At 32.4% G+C, this 16,140-nt stretch overlaps 1 protein-coding gene across 13 annotated transcripts in view; it reads right to left on the bottom strand.

Annotated features, from left to right (window-relative positions):
- The window catches only part of KDM6A (lysine demethylase 6A), a 193,351-nt gene that overhangs the window by 81,653 nt on the left and 95,558 nt on the right, over window positions 1-16,140 (bottom strand). For 11 of the 13 annotated variants that reach the window (XM_011380028.2, XM_011380032.2, XM_011380031.2 and 8 more), the window contains 3 exons: window positions 15,804-15,924; window positions 5,809-5,863; window positions 1,281-1,315 (listed from right to left, as the gene is read on the bottom strand). In XM_011380028.2, the coding sequence (XP_011378330.1) occupies window positions 1,281-1,315; window positions 5,809-5,863; window positions 15,804-15,924 (211 nt within the window). The remainder of the gene's footprint in view (window positions 1-1,280; window positions 1,316-5,808; window positions 5,864-15,803; window positions 15,925-16,140) is intronic. The other 2 variants (XM_023523231.1, XM_023523234.1) reach the window with 1 other exon arrangement.

Raw genomic sequence — 16,140 nt, 5'->3', positions numbered from 1 at the left:
AAATTTCAAGTGGTCAAGTAGAATAATCAAATAGAATTCCATCTCCAGCAAAAACACTCATTAAAAATAAAGGTGAGAAAAATTCTTATTCAGCTAGTGACAGACCAGCGATCTCACTAAGAACTAAAAAAACTGGAAAAAAAAAAATCAGATCTCATCCTTCTGAAGGCTTTGGAGAGCTCCTGAGGTAATGAGAACAGAAGGAGCTAAGCCTCCAAGGAAAGAACTTTGGAGAGGAAACTGATTTCTGTAGCTGCTTTAGCCCTGGAATCTTTGCTGATTGGGCAAAAATCAGCAGTTAGCATTTGGCAGAGATTAGCATTTAGCAGGTAAAGACTGATCTATAACATGCATGTAATTCTCACATGCATCTTCACAAAGTAGATAAAATCCCTAGAGCAGAAGGGTATCCAAACCTGAGTATGCATCAATTCTGATTCAGTGGGCAAGAATGAATGTGCGCGCGCGCGTGTCTGTGTGTTTGTGTGTGTGTGTGTGTTGGGGGTGGGAGGTGGTGTGGATGGAGGTGTCTAGGAATCTGATGTTAATTTTTTAAAGCACCCCATGGTGGCTCTGAAACAAAACAGATCTTACAAATTATGTACAAATATAACAGTATATTTCACCCTGAACACTGTTATAAAATTAAATGTCTTGGGTAACCTATGATTATCTAATATTTAGTCTCAAACCAACTTATGCCTGATTTTCCATACCACTGCCTAGAGTAAATGTCTATGTGTTATACCTTTTATTGTATAACTAAGTACAATCTGCCATACATAAAAACAATGATCTAAAATTAAACTGAAAAAATATTTTAAATATAGCAGCCATAAAATTAGTGGCAATGACATCAAAAGATGACTCTAATATTTAGTCGTTAAATGGTGACACATGGAAGGGATGGATATTTCAAATCTTAAGAAAAAGTGAAACTAAAAACAGTGCATTCTAACATTTTGAAAAGAAAACTAGGCATGTATAAACATTTTGAAAAGAAAACTAGGCATTTTATAACATGAAATTTTAAATATAGCCATTTAAGCCTGAAGATATTCAGGTTTAGAGGCAAATCATGTTAAATAAAACTTCTTTGTACACAGCAAGTACTCTGTGTAATAACTGTTTCACTAAGCAAAATCTTGACTATATTTAATAAGTTTAAAATGTATTGAGGTAATGCTGAGAATTCCATTAAATTATCTGTATATGTGATATCACTTAAAATGATATGGGTGATCATTTTTGTTTTAAGTAAAGTAAGTTAAAATACTCACCTGGGTTTCATATAAGTGGGCAATGTGAAATTGAACTGCAAAGATAATGGAAAATAGAGATCAATACACAAGCATTTGGGGTAAATTAAGTAGGAACATAAAATGTAAAACATAAGCACAGTCTATACTATATCGACTTAACAATAGAAAAGAACTTATTTTTAATAAAATAGAATATATAAATAAATATACACCAACATGATAAGAAACCACATAGATTCATTGTTGGTCATTATCAAATTGGTCGTTATCAAATTTTGTCAATGTAATTAACATTAAAATCTATAGCAAGTGATCATACTTTTTACAAAGTTCAAAATAGCAACATTAAGCAAATAGAGAAAAGTTTTAGAATCAATACATTTCAAAACGTGGTATTTAAAACCTGAGTTCTAGGTGAAAATATATAGTCAGTATTTGAAAAATATATACTAAAACAAAAAAGGCCTCTAATGTTTTTCTTATACCATATTCCATATCAATAACATTTATAAAGAAATCATAGACCAAGATGAAACTGGTCATATAAGAGGAATGAGTTGTTGCATTTCTCTATTAGTTCTTCAGAATTATTTTTTAAAAAAGTCAAACTACTTGGAAGGCGAGAATAATAAACAATCCCAAGATTAACAAGTTATGTCTTGAAAATCAAATAAAACTGTCAGCTTTTATCTTCAGTTCTTCCTGATACTGCATCATCAAAGAATGAATGGGTCAACAAAAGCAACAATGAACTAGGAATCAAAACTGGATTCCAGCTACTTAAATATTACGATTTTTGTTATTTAATGACAATGTTCTATCTATCTGGATTCATTGTTGGATTTCAATGAGTCTGAAAGAGCCTTTCAAAACTATATGCGGAATATTTATGTGGACCTTTAAAAACGAAGTCCACAGCTATGATCAATTTCGTATTGCAGAGCGTACCATAAACTCAATGATACCTATAAACTTTAGGATTCACCTAAAAGGCTTGTTAAAAATAGAGATTCCCAAGATTATGATTCAGTGAGCCTGGGACAAGGCTTGGAAAGCTGCCTCTTTATTCAGTTAAGGGATTCTGTTCCCTACACCACCCACCACTGGGAAATAGCTGAACTAAAAAAAAAAAAACCATAAAGAGCAAAACAAACAAAATATATAATGAACTTTAAGAACAGTAACATTTGGGATCAAAAGTAAAGTGCTACATCTCTCCATAAATAATCATCAAATATCACATGATATTCAACCAGAGATAAGGCAAAATAAAAACATCTTTTAGAAGATGAAAATCAGTTTTATGAAAAGCACATAAAAGTAATAAAAGTTTTACATCTGTAAATATCTCCTTTACCTACATCTGTTGAGGACTTTTCTTATTCCCCACTCCCCTTTTTCCAACATAGCTTTCCTTGAGAGTTCCAGTCCAAATTTCACTTCACTAAATCACTAGAGGGAGACTGGTTACGGGTTAAGGGAATGAGGAAGAGATGGAAAATCTATGCCCATTTCCTACAATCTTCTTACTCCTCTAATAAAGGTAACAAGGAAGAAAAGATCAGCAACTGGCATCCTACTACCATCTCAAACTTACATCAGGCTCAGTCCTAGGCCTTATGTCAAGGGCCTTCCTATCCCATGAGTTACTAAATCCAAGGTCATCTTTTGTGGTATCAAAACCACCATATATTTAAACTTAAAAGTCCTCTTCAAAGTGGAACATAACCATACACCTAAGAAAAAGCTCTACTTGGCAAGTCTCAATTATCAGTAGAAACTTTTAACAAATATTGCCATAAAAGGTTCTGAAACTAAACTTTATTCGGATGTTAATACATTATTTTTAGAATAAATAATTCAATCTCAAAGAAACAATTTTATCCCACGGAGCAATCACATAATGAAAAGTCACACATCATCATGATTCTACTTTTCAAAACATAAACTATAATTAACCCCTCTTAAACAGCTCTAAAAGCATGTGTATCTACTTATTTTTTTAACTGCATAAATAAATTGTGCCATAAAATAGAAACCACTCATATACTTTTTTTAAAGCCCGCTTTACTTTCTATTATCTTTTGATCTTTGCAGTAGTACAATGTAACACAGAAGATTTCAAAGTATAGTCAAGGTCCGTGGCATATATAATAGGCGACGACATAAAAAATTCAAAGAGAAGTAAGTTTTACAAAGAGTCTAGTGTTGAAACGGTAATACTGTCTGGCTCAAAGAAGATAGTCTACATTGCTCTGTGAGATGTCAGCTACTACCGTAGTTATCAAGTAATCATGAAGACTGTCTGAAACTACCCAAATCAACTGAAATATAACGGCCTAATATCTCCAATAAAGCAGATGCCCTCCCATTAGAATGGCCAACCTTTTAACACGCAAGGTCCTGCATCCAGGAAAAACTCCCCAGTCCTGGGCAAAATAGAATGTTGGTCACTCTGCCTCCTATTCCCCTTTTCAATAACCAATGGAAAGAGAGGCATAGTTAACTCAAACATGTGTTCATGATCGTTCAGACTGTCCTCTTCAAATCTGATAAGAAAGTTTTCTGCCCTGTGGTACTCCAATTCTACATAGGTGTTTTCTCCTCAGGAGTAATGATCATCTACAAGTGAGATTTAACCACAACAGAATAGAATAAAATGAGGATTTACCAGATTATTTAGTTATGAAAAAGCCTTAAAAAGTTATCATTTAAACTGACAAGCAGTTATGAAACTTAGTTTTAAAGGCAGTAGACATAAAAAAAAAAAAACCACTAAATGAAAATCAACTATTTTCTTATTCCCCAAAATTAATAAAAAGATTTTAAAGGTCTGTAGTATAATGATTTATATAACAGGGATGTATAATTAAAACAAAAGTACAAATTAACACTTTATAAATTACTCTATGAATTAAATTTTTTTCTAATCAACTATCATCTTAGAAACTAAAATACTGAGATACAGCCATTTCCGACAACATACATAGAACTCAAGATAATCATGCTAAGTGAAATAAGCCAGACAGGAAAAGCTGAAAATCCCATGATATCACTTATATGTGGGATATAAACCTAAACGCAATAAATGAGCTGGACAAACAAACATAGATTCATGGACATGGACTATAGACTAGTGGTTACCAGAGGGTAGGGAGTGGGGGAGGAGGGAGGAAGTAGATGGGGTAAAGGGGGTTATATAGAGGGGGATAGGGGGAGGGTGAAGTGGGTAAAGGGGATCAAATATACGGTAGCTGAAGGAAACTGGACTGTGGGTGGTAAACACAATAGAATATACAGGTGTTAAATTATAATGTACACCTGAAAATTAAATAATTGTATTAACCAATGAACCCCAATAAACTTAATTAAAAAAAAAAGAAACTAAAATACTGCTGCATCTGTTACCTTCCCATCATTTATTCAGCATATACACTTATAAGTACAAAATCCCAAGTTTCATTTAAAGAAAATAGAAATTTTTTGTTTGCTCAAGAAATTGCCTTTAGTAAGCTGAAGAAATTGCCTTTAGTAAAAGTGTAAGATAATTGGTCTGATTTAGATGATGATTTAATCCATACTATGTCTTAATTCATGTTACATGCAAGTTATATTTAAATTTCTATAGCTTTACACAGATTCAATCATTTTCTTAAGCATTTTTAACACTGAGACTACTTACTTTTTACTTAATACCTTTCTATGTGGTTAAAAAAATGAAGTTACTTATAGCAAAATACTGACTTTCTAAAACCTAGAATCCTTCGCTTGACCTTAAATTATCATTAAAAATGATTCAATTTTTATACATTCTTATTAAAATTTTTTTTCAAGTAAGAAAGTTTTAAAGAAAGCCAGCTTAAAACTAACATTCTTAAAATTTTTATTGGCTACTTTAAAGTATACTAAATAAAAATGGCAATACATATTTATTGATAAACAACTCAACTCAATTCTGCTTTTGGAAAGAAACCTACATAAAAGCAGAAAATAAATGTCTGCAAAAAACCACTGTATCCGAAAATGCTTTACAGACATTCTTTTTTAATTCATTGAAAAAGTCAGCTCGAACTTTATGATGTGTAAAACTGTAAGAAAAAAGCAAAATATGTCTTCATAATTACCAATAATTTTAATACCACATAGCAAGAATCAGTGAGCTACCACATATAAATCTATGTATGCTCATTTTTCCTAAAAGACTGGAAAACCCCATTTTTAATCCCCCCAAGTCATCAACAATATAATTAATACACAACTAATCAATCTTGTCCATTAGTGCGGATAATTTTAATTCAACGACTCAGTTCACTGTCATATCTCTTTTACACACTGGCTGTCCACAATAACTGCTCTCACATGCTCCATCTGTACAAGTAGCCATGGCAACCAATACAGTTAAATTCAACAATTCTACAAGAAAAAAACTGCACAGGATTTATCACTATCATTATTATTACTACTTCTGCTGTCGCTACTACTACTACTATTTGCCATGCAGTTATCTGAATATATGTAGGAAACTATAGTGCTTAATAATACTTACTTTCAGCATTGGACAAAGTACAGGGATTACAGTCAACCAAAGCTAACTGAAAATGCTGCAAGAAGAAAGTGAAAAAAATTAATGCATTGAATTCAGTCATATAAATGCGTCTCAAAATAATTTTCAGGTATGTAAGGTCTAACATAATGATAAGTCTATGCTATGCAGATAAAACATACTAGGATAACCACCTAGAATTACTTTGAACATTTCTGCTGATAACAGACAGGTTATTGAGAATAGAGAGTTTGGGGAAGAAATAACTTTATTAAGTTACCCTATGTGTGTTTTTGTTTATATGAAAAATGCTTTGGATGTTTAAATCTTCAAATAAAAAGTATTGGTTATAAAACGGTTTAAATGGAACACATCATTATTTTAAAAACTGTAAGTAAAAGTTCAATGGTATTAATGTCAGAACACCACCGCTTATCTCAAAATGAGATGCAAACTTTAGAAACAAACAAAAATGACTATGAGAATTATCATAAAGGGTAAAACTGTCCTGATTCTTTAATAATCATTGTACTTAATGTTGTTTAAAACTGTTTGAAATACTACAAAGAATATATCAAATAGCTTGTGTTCAAGTTCATTTATGAAACATAATTATCCTTTTAGAATGCATGTGTAGGCAATATTAATCAATTAATAGTTACAGCATCCACTTACAATATATAAAACTGTTCAAAAAAATACATGTTAAATTTAATGTATAATACTAATTTTTAAGAATGCAAATCATAATCAGGAACACTGGGTGACATCTGGCATCTAGTTTGTCAACATTATACCCGGTCCGAAGACAAGTACTAGAGGCTGGTATAAAATTTTTAATATAAAAAAGTAAATCTGTTTGAACTCCTCTAAAAAATATTTCCACAAATGTATATTCATATTTTTACTATTTAGAGTAATCAACAGTCAAAATACAAGGCACTTCTTAAAAATTAACCACAATAAGCTCATTCCTATCCACAATCCAAATATCTAAAAAGTTATATTTTTTATAACTGTTGGACAAACTGAAATTGATATGTATAATGACAACTTCTAGGTGTAAGCTCAAAAAGTTCATTAACAAGAGAAATAATCAACTTTTCAGTACTATATTTCAACACAGAATCAACAAACTATACTTGTTCAACTAGAACCCTCAATTAACAAAACTAAACGAATGTCAGCCACCTAATGTTACAAGAAAAATTAGAAGACACCACTTGGTATGACACAGTAGCTATTATATTCAGTCACGAATGTCTGTTATGTACATGGATAATTAGACTAGCCTACATTTGCAGTAATATTTAATCCATTCAGCAAATACTTATCAAGAGCCTATAATGCCTTTAGGACAATGCAGACACTAGGGAATATAACGGCCAACAAAACAAAAGTGAAAAATTTTTTGCCATGGTTGACTGAATGAAAAAAAATCCAACATCTGAAGACCTTGAGAACTGCTTTTATTTTCCCTTGGCCTACTAAGCAGATTGTATGTTCTCGACCATCCCTTGAGTGCGCTACCATGGCAATAGGAAACAGACTATTTTAAAAAGTGAGTACTACGAAAGCAAAGTATGCTTTATAACAAACTGCTTTCCTCTAGACAAAAACAGCAGCGCAGCAGCTATACGTTCAGATTGTACTGCATTTCTAAACCTAATCTATCCTGTTAGCATAAATTAATATTTAGATAAAAGACAGACGTTTCCTAACTGACCTATCAAAGGATGTAAACTGACCTGCAAAGAAACAGCCTTCGAGATGCTAATATTTTAGTTTTATTATTATGTTGAAATCCCGCAAAGAGCAGAAAGATGCATAATTTGAATTGCCCAGCCTACATTTCCTCTATCACTACTCAAGGTCCTCCAATGTAACCTGGCAGAAATAGTTCTGGACCATGTTTTATATAATTCTTAATCAATCTTAAAAGCAGCAATTAAGTCTTTGATGTACCATTTCGAACCCATGACATCATGAAATAATCAGCAGAAATGATTTCCACTTATGATAATGGGCCCTCAACCTGAAATGTCACCGGTAAAATATCCAGCACCCAACCTTGCAACCAACATAAGCAGCTAGGAAGTATCTGCACCTTGTACCGAAATATTGCAGTACCAAAACTGACTACTGCTGGGTGAAATAATTATGCAGTAGAGGCTTCTGCAGTTCAAAGACTATATACAAACCTCAAGGCAGAATGCAGTCTACAGAAAACTAATTTCCCAAGAAGATTTACCTAAGACATTTTTAATGCTCCAGTAATTTTCTTTTTATACAGTATTTCTGGTCCAATTTAACACAAGATTCAATTCATTACAATTTCTGTTGACATCTTTATCATCAAAGTCATCTTTTGTTTTAAAAGCTTTTGGCTTGTTCAATATTTCAAAATAACTTTATAGTATTTTGTTTTAAATAGACTAAGGAACTTGATTTCTATCTGGAGGGAGGATATCTATAGTCATGTAATTAACACATAAAACTAGTTTCAAGACTTTCCCTTTAAACTGTTTTACGTCTAGCTGTATAGTATGTGATTATCTCACGAATCATTTCAATTGTAGAACCCTTCAACTGTATTCCCAATCCTGAAGACAAGCAATGAGATAACTTTTCATAATTGACAATTATGTATCTACATATAAATTATTAATTTAGAGCAATGTTTGGATTCCAGATCCAATCTTGGATGTTCTGATTCAGTGGGTTGGGGATGACACCCTATGAACCAGATAAAAGCTTCTAACAAATTATTCCAAAACATAGTCAGGGTTAAATGCCACTATTTTAGAGTGTTTAAATTGTGTGCTTGCCCCCAAAATCCTTATTTCTAAGTATGTAGACAAGATGTGTATAGACAACACTGTGTCTATATTCAATTAGGGTAGACATAGCCATTTAGGAATACAATGTTGGCAACCAGCTTTACTCTCAATTCCAGGCACACTGCTGTGGCTATGCATCTACAACTAAACAAAAAAAAAATACTTAATGTTGTAATAGAAGTTTAAAAGACAATTCCATAACAGAATCCAAAAGATATAGATGAGAGAAGAAAGGAAAGAGGTACTTCAGGCTGATGAAACAAGTTATTTTACAAAGCCCTTATGAAACAGGGTTTTATGGACCATTTAAGTGGAAGAAGGAAAGGTGTGTCGGGTTCTCTTTTAAGTCAAAGACAAACTGATCTTTCTTTTTTGTTGTTACAGCTTGCCACAGTTTTCAAAGTATAATTAAACTATTAACAAACTTCATTCCTAAAACTAATAGTCTAGGATAAATGGATGAGACTAGAGAAATACTTAGGTTGTGATGGTACTTACTTTAGGGATTTGGTATCTGAAAATGAGACACAGAACTGAAACTGGTAAGTTATGTCTGACAGGGCTTGTGAGACACATTGCATGGCCAAGCTGATCTGACGGAGGTTCTCTCAAAGCCTTCAAACTCAGTTCTTCCAATTCTCTTAGTAACACAAGGTTGTTACAATAGTTTTGAAGAACTCTACTGCACACCAGTGACTAATAGCTAATAAATCCTGGCAGTCTTGATTCAAAAAAAAGGTTCCTTCTTTGAAGTTTACCAATCTGGTCTCTTCTAAAAATTTCTTTAACACAAAAGACAAAAGACACTGTTAATGAAGATGTTTAAAATCTTATTTCTAGCCTGTCTTTTTGGCTCCAGACTTATATCTGCCTATATCAACAGCTGATAAATCCCTTGAGTATCTTCAACCCAATATGCTCCCAAATGGCTCATCTCCATTCAGAGCCTCTTTATCTCACAATTCCAAAACCTGTTGCTACTTTCTTTATTCCCTACTTAACAGAAGTGATTCAAATCAATAAATGACTTTCTTCCCACATTGAATCAGTTAATAAATTAACTCATTGAATCAGTTAATAAATTAACTCCTTAAGATCTCTAGGATGTATTACCTTTCATCCATCCATCCGTCCTGTAAGAACCCATTTATTCTACTGCTCTTGCTCATCTTTTGTCCTATAACTATGTCCTACCTAGTCTCTCAACTCATTTCTTTTATACCTTACAAAAGTATAGGTATGCAACCGATTAGAAATTTTAAAACACTGGTTCTAGTATGAGTCTAACTTGTGTACACAGGGTTGGCTTAATTTTTCAAGTTCTTTAAATCTCGTGTACAATTTGTAGTCATATTTGTAATAAGACTGATACGGACACAAATAACAAATACAAGGTGAACATGACATATATTTTATAAAGGGGATAATTCAACAACTTGCAGTGTGAAATGTTGTTTTGGAACATAACCTTTTAAAAAAAAACGTGACAATGACACACTGAATGATTCATAAAGCGGCATTTGAAGATCAAATATTTACAAGCACAAATTTAAGTAGTTTAGGGGTAAACACCAAAAAATATTTTTTGATTAGAAATGACTTCTTGTAGTTAAATTACTTTTGAGGAGAGAAAATTGACATGGAAAACCTGGACTCATCTAACTCCTCAGTATCAGAGAGGATGGATACTACACATCTATGTACAGTAATGTCCTTTTAAAATGTGTATTTTGGAAGAACGTAAGTATTTCAGATAAACTACTTCACAGTTAAAGGTATGTAAAAGAACTCAGGGCAGAAATAAATATCAAAGAGAAAACCAAAACTGAGCAGGCAGAGTAGTTAAGAAAGCATTATTAAGTAGCTAGATAAACCAATTAGATCACCTCATATCAGACAATGATATCTAGGAAAGGTTAAAAGGTAAAGTACAAGTTGATGAGTAGTGGAAAGAGGAAAGATTTTTGTTCACAAATGAGGAAAAATGGACAGAAGATAAAATAAACAGCAATGATCATTCTCTGCCAAAAAACAAACAAAAAACAGTGATGTTACACCCAGGTACAAACTTACAACTAGTAGATAAATAACTCCTGGAGATCTAATGCATAGCCTAGAGATTATAGTTAACAATACTGTATTATAAATTTCTAAGTTGCTAAGAGACTAGATCCTAATTGTTCTCACAAAAAAAAAAAAAAAAAAAGATTATGTGACATGATAAAAGTGTTTAATGCTAAAGTGGTAATCATACTGCAATATATAAAAATATCAAATCAACACATTGTACACCTTAAACTTGTACAATATTACATGTCCATTTTATCTCAATAAAAAATAAATTTTAAAACACCAGAATTTTGAAAATGCCAGCTGGAAGAGTTAAGCTATTGAGCATCATGAAGGAAATAGGACAGGGGCAGGTATGGAGAAATAATAGCAACTTTCATTTTCTTCAGACAACTAAACTAGTAAAAATATGCTGGTAAAGCTTCAACAAAGAAATATTAGCTGCTTTAGAAACTTAAGGCATGATTAAAATAAGTTTAATAGCTAGCGTTCAAATTCTCAGCAGGTATCTGTACAATACATAAAGTGCACAGAATCTGAAATGAAACAAATGATTTATGTACTCTACAATAAATAAAATAATAAAAAACAGAAGACATTTCACAGATTACAAAAGTGGTTTCTAAAAGGAAGCATGTATCATCATGTCTTTACTTTCCTTCTGCTAAATATTGGCATTAAAAAAATCACAATAAAATTTGAGTTTATAACAGGTATAAGATCAAATGAGACACACGGAAATGAAGTAGTTCCTGGAGAAGAGTATGGTAAAAAGAAAGTGGAAATGATTTTTCACTCATAAGTTTTAGTAAGGTATAACAGTAAAGGGAGACATGAATGAACTGGTGAACAAGAACATTTGGAGAAAACAACTGTACTGTCCATTTGTATGGAAAAAAAAATTTCATTAAGAGATGACAAATAAAACTAGCCTCTCTTTTTTCTTTTGCAATATCTCCAGCCTATTCTATGGGAGGCGTTTTATCATTTCATAGCCTCTTCCATTTATCTATCCATTCAAGAAACACTAAGCACCTGGTAAAATGCCAAACTAATATAGAAGTCTCATTTGAGTTCAATCTATTTCTTTTGAATTGTCTCTGAAATACTTATCTTCTTAACCCTTTCATAGTAACCCCTTCTATCAGCACATCATCTTCAAATACCAAATTATAGAGAAATATATATTGGTATCCCAGCCCACTTTCCACAGGTCCCCTTAAAAAATAAAAAACTTCCTTACCTTTAAAAAATCCAAAAAAGTTCTAATGCTGACTTATTTTAGGGAAACTTAAATATGTAAATGTTAGGGAGAATTTCTATATGATCTTCATTAAAGTAAATAGATGCACTGGCACTGACTGAATAATATGGGTGTTATTACATCTTATTTTGCATTTATTAGTTTCACATGAAGGAAATAACTTTAAGTCTGCCAAGATGTGAAAATTAAAGGCATTATATAAAACTATTTGTCAAAATTAGTGTACTTTTATTGAAGTAATGACAGTATACTGCCTCAAATATATAATGAATGTAAGCAATTATCATTAATATCATTAAAAAGTAATGAAATAAAATTCTGAATTAGATGACTAAATCCACCTGAAGGGATATTATCTGAAGCAGGGGAAAAAAACAACAAAACATCATGTAGAAATGTCACCCTGAAATGGACTATGATTCAGATAATATTAAACTAGTTAATAAATTAAGACTTGGTACCACCAACACTCACTAAACATATGAAATCTTTGCCAATTTAATGGAAAAATAAGACCATATGATTAAAAAATAAGCTGGGCATTAACTTCACATTTCTGTGGATGAACAGATGTCAAAATACAAGTATTAAATTCTAGAACAGGAAAATGGATTTCACAAATACTTATACTGACCCAAATTAAAGAAAGTTTAGATATGGTAGATATGGTTTATAAACTAAAAACTAGAAAAGGGCTGAAAAAATTTTAATCTTTACAACAATCTTGTAAGGTGTGTACAGTTATTCCAGTTCTATATACACAATCAAAAGAGTTAGGCATCTTGCCCAAGGTCACACAATTAGTTATGTGGCAGGGTCAAATTTTAAAACTAAATTTGCTTGCCCTGGAAGCTGTTTACACAGTACCAAAAACAGAATGAATCTGTTTCAGAGATATATTTTGGGAGATAAGTTATTACCAGAGACAGAAATAAACCAGGAGGCCCTGGAATGCATTTCATGTGTGGGTGAAAAGAAGGAAACTACTATGAAAATAAACTGTACTTTATTTAAATATTTTACCATCTAAAACACACTGTATATGCAATATCCCTGTTCCAGTAGAGAAAAAGGTAATGAGGTAGAGAAGACCTAATCTGTAATGCACAGATTGTTCACACCACGCCCACACCAAAATACTCTTTTAACACACCCTTTACTCCTCGCATTAGACAAGAACAGTATATTCAGGGAATTTTGCCCTGCTCAGAAACTAGGCATGACTGGTCTAAGAGTAACCATACCTTTGATAAGGAGTCAACTGAGAATGGCCATGTGGCCTATTTCTCGCCAATGGGATAGACAGAAATATTATTGAAGAGATCAAAGGAAGTCAAGCTCTTTCTCTTCTGTGAAATGACTACCAGATATTTCTTGAGCACATTATATGCCACTACTCTACCATAATCTTTCTATGTGAGACATGAAAAAGGAATAATTTCACTTTCGTTGTACCTGGCAAACAGCTTAAAGATAAGCCAACATAGAACACAGAAGAAATATATCTTTGATAAAAACTTGAATTAGTTCAATCAACCAATTCTTAACGCTAGGCTTCACATTTATAGTAGCTACCTTTTTTGTTATTTTAACCAGTTTGAGTTAGAATTTCTGAGGCTGCAGCCTAAAGCATCTAATACCAACTTTGTGATAGGAAACTGTTTCATACAGTGGAAAAGTCATCAGAGATTCCACATCTATCCATGTGAAGCTAAAGTAGTAGCCAGTCTTTAGGAAAATTGAAAGCCACCTAAGGAGAATGTAAGTAAGGGGCATATCGTTCCTTCTGATTCCTACCTTCGTTTATACTAAATGCTAAGCACTTACAGTAATATACGGAAATATTATCTCAACTAAAAATGCTGATGCCTAAAAGTTCTCCTATAAATAGACAAGAAATACTGGAGAAAGAAGCCTTAAAAAGCCAATGTCAAGATTGGATAAAAATCAAATGAACTCATTATGAGGAAGAGAAATATCAAGGGCTCCTAAAATTCTTTTCTATGTGTACATTAATGAAATAAACATCAGAATGATATCGTTATTTGAAATAATGGGGAAAAGGCCCAAAACAAGAAGACTACACTTAAGACAATTTTGCTAAAAATCACTGTGACTTGAAGGTCTGCTTAGTTTTTGACTATGCCTGAATAAATAAATAAAAGTTGTATACAGGAAGGTTTCTGTTGAACTTGAGTAAGCAGGAACGCTTTCAATTAGCCATCGAACACTGTTCAATACTGTTTTCCCTGATTAAAGAGAATTTTAAATAATGCCACCTTCATGGAAACAGAGCTTTGCATCTATAGAATTATTCAAGATACTACTGTACTGATATTCAGAGATAGCCACATTCCATAATTTAGGACATATGTGATTACTTTTTTTCCACTCAAATATATTTCCTGAGCAACATTTACCAAATGTTACTACCAAAACCACCTTTGCGATACGTAATAGGTATGTTGTGACAATATTTTAAAATACTCAAATAAGTCTGTTTTGTATTATAAGACATTTTAAGAGTCTTTGTTAGCTAATATATACTGTCCAAAGGGAGGGTAAAATATGAAACGTGGTATATTGAACTTACTTTCCATTTCTAATCCACTCACAGTCCACAGTATAGTCTGAGAAATGCTGCTCTAAGCTTGAGGAATACTGATAATTTCCAGGGATCCCTTATTCTTCACACTACTTACGTTTATTCAGGCCTATTCCTCAAACTGCACTTACTTTTGACAACTGTGTATCTGAATACTTCACAATCTACTTGTTTTAGTGTTTTGGGTTGTATCTCTCTCTTTTTCTTACCATCAGCATTGTTTTATATAAACTAATGAAAGATAGAAACCATATTTGCATAATTGTCTACTTTAAAATTCTAGAACAATTAGGCACTCAAATACAGTTAAAAAACAAAAACAAAAACCTTTACTAATTCCTTATTAGTGAATTGAAATTACAACCTACTGTGAATAAAGTCATTCTTTATCTCCCTCCCTTCAGAATCAAGATAATCTATATGGGAGCTATTTAGAACATAGCAACCATTATATATCTCATAAATTTACAAAAACTTAAGCTTTTTTCTAGAACTTCTAATTCTTTCAAAAAAACCAATGCTTTTGTCATACAGGGAAGCACTGTATTCACGAAAAAAGCCCAGTGAGACCTAAAATGATGGCTGGCAGACAGCACAAGAAGCTCAATGAAAAATCTGAAAAATATCAAATTTCCATAGAAAGTGAATATTAAACCAATAATGTGTTATCTTTTCCCAACAATGCTTACACTTGCATACCAGCAGTACAAATGACTTTCAGAGAAAACTTTTTAAAATAATTTGGATATGAGACATGCCCTGCCGGTAGAGGTGAAAAGATTCTAATGAGACTAATACAAACAAAGGGCCAATGATTTGGTCACAGATATAGCATCATTAAGTAGCTGCCTCTGACCTCTATCGTGGCCAATCACTTATAGTGGGGTATTTCAGATGTTCAAACTAATATATAAACTTTAGCCCTTTCCTGATGAAAGGCCTGAATTAAAATTTTTAAAAGAAAAAGTTTAATGGTGCAATTAGTTACCTATGTCTTAGCATAATGACTACCTTGTACCCTGAAACCCAATCTTATGTATCTTTCAGTTCATAGCTGATAAACAGTTCACTTAAATTTTCAACTTTTATTTTGAAGTGCCAATATAAATTCCCGCATTTCTCAATGCTCTAATATTTAACAAGCACCCCACTCCCTCCCCCCCCCCAAAAAAAACCGTAAATAAGCAACATTGTATCTTGGAAAAAAACAACAACCTACCTTTAAACTAGACTCATAGTCTGTGTTCACTTTGAACATAAGCCCAAGTCGTAAATGAATTTCCTTGGCTCGACAAAAGCTGGGATCAACATAAAGCACCTCCTGAAATGCTTTAATTGCCCTGAAAGAATATAGACATAAAATATCTTAACTTTTTAACAGTTGTATGAATTTTTGCCTGGTAGCACAGTAAAACTTGTTTTACGCAATATTTTTTAAAGGAAATGACAGTTCTATAAAAATGATGTGACTTAACAGTTTTTCTAAACGACTAGGAAGGGCAATTGAGTCTTTCATATTCTCAATGCAAATAACTGATTTTATTGTTTCTGAAATT

Source organism: Pteropus vampyrus, unplaced genomic scaffold (genome assembly GCF_000151845.1).
Source record: "Pteropus vampyrus isolate Shadow unplaced genomic scaffold, Pvam_2.0 Scaffold387, whole genome shotgun sequence".
NCBI classification, from domain to species: domain Eukaryota; kingdom Metazoa; phylum Chordata; class Mammalia; order Chiroptera; family Pteropodidae; genus Pteropus; species Pteropus vampyrus.
This window is presented reverse-complemented; position numbering and strand designations above follow the sequence as displayed.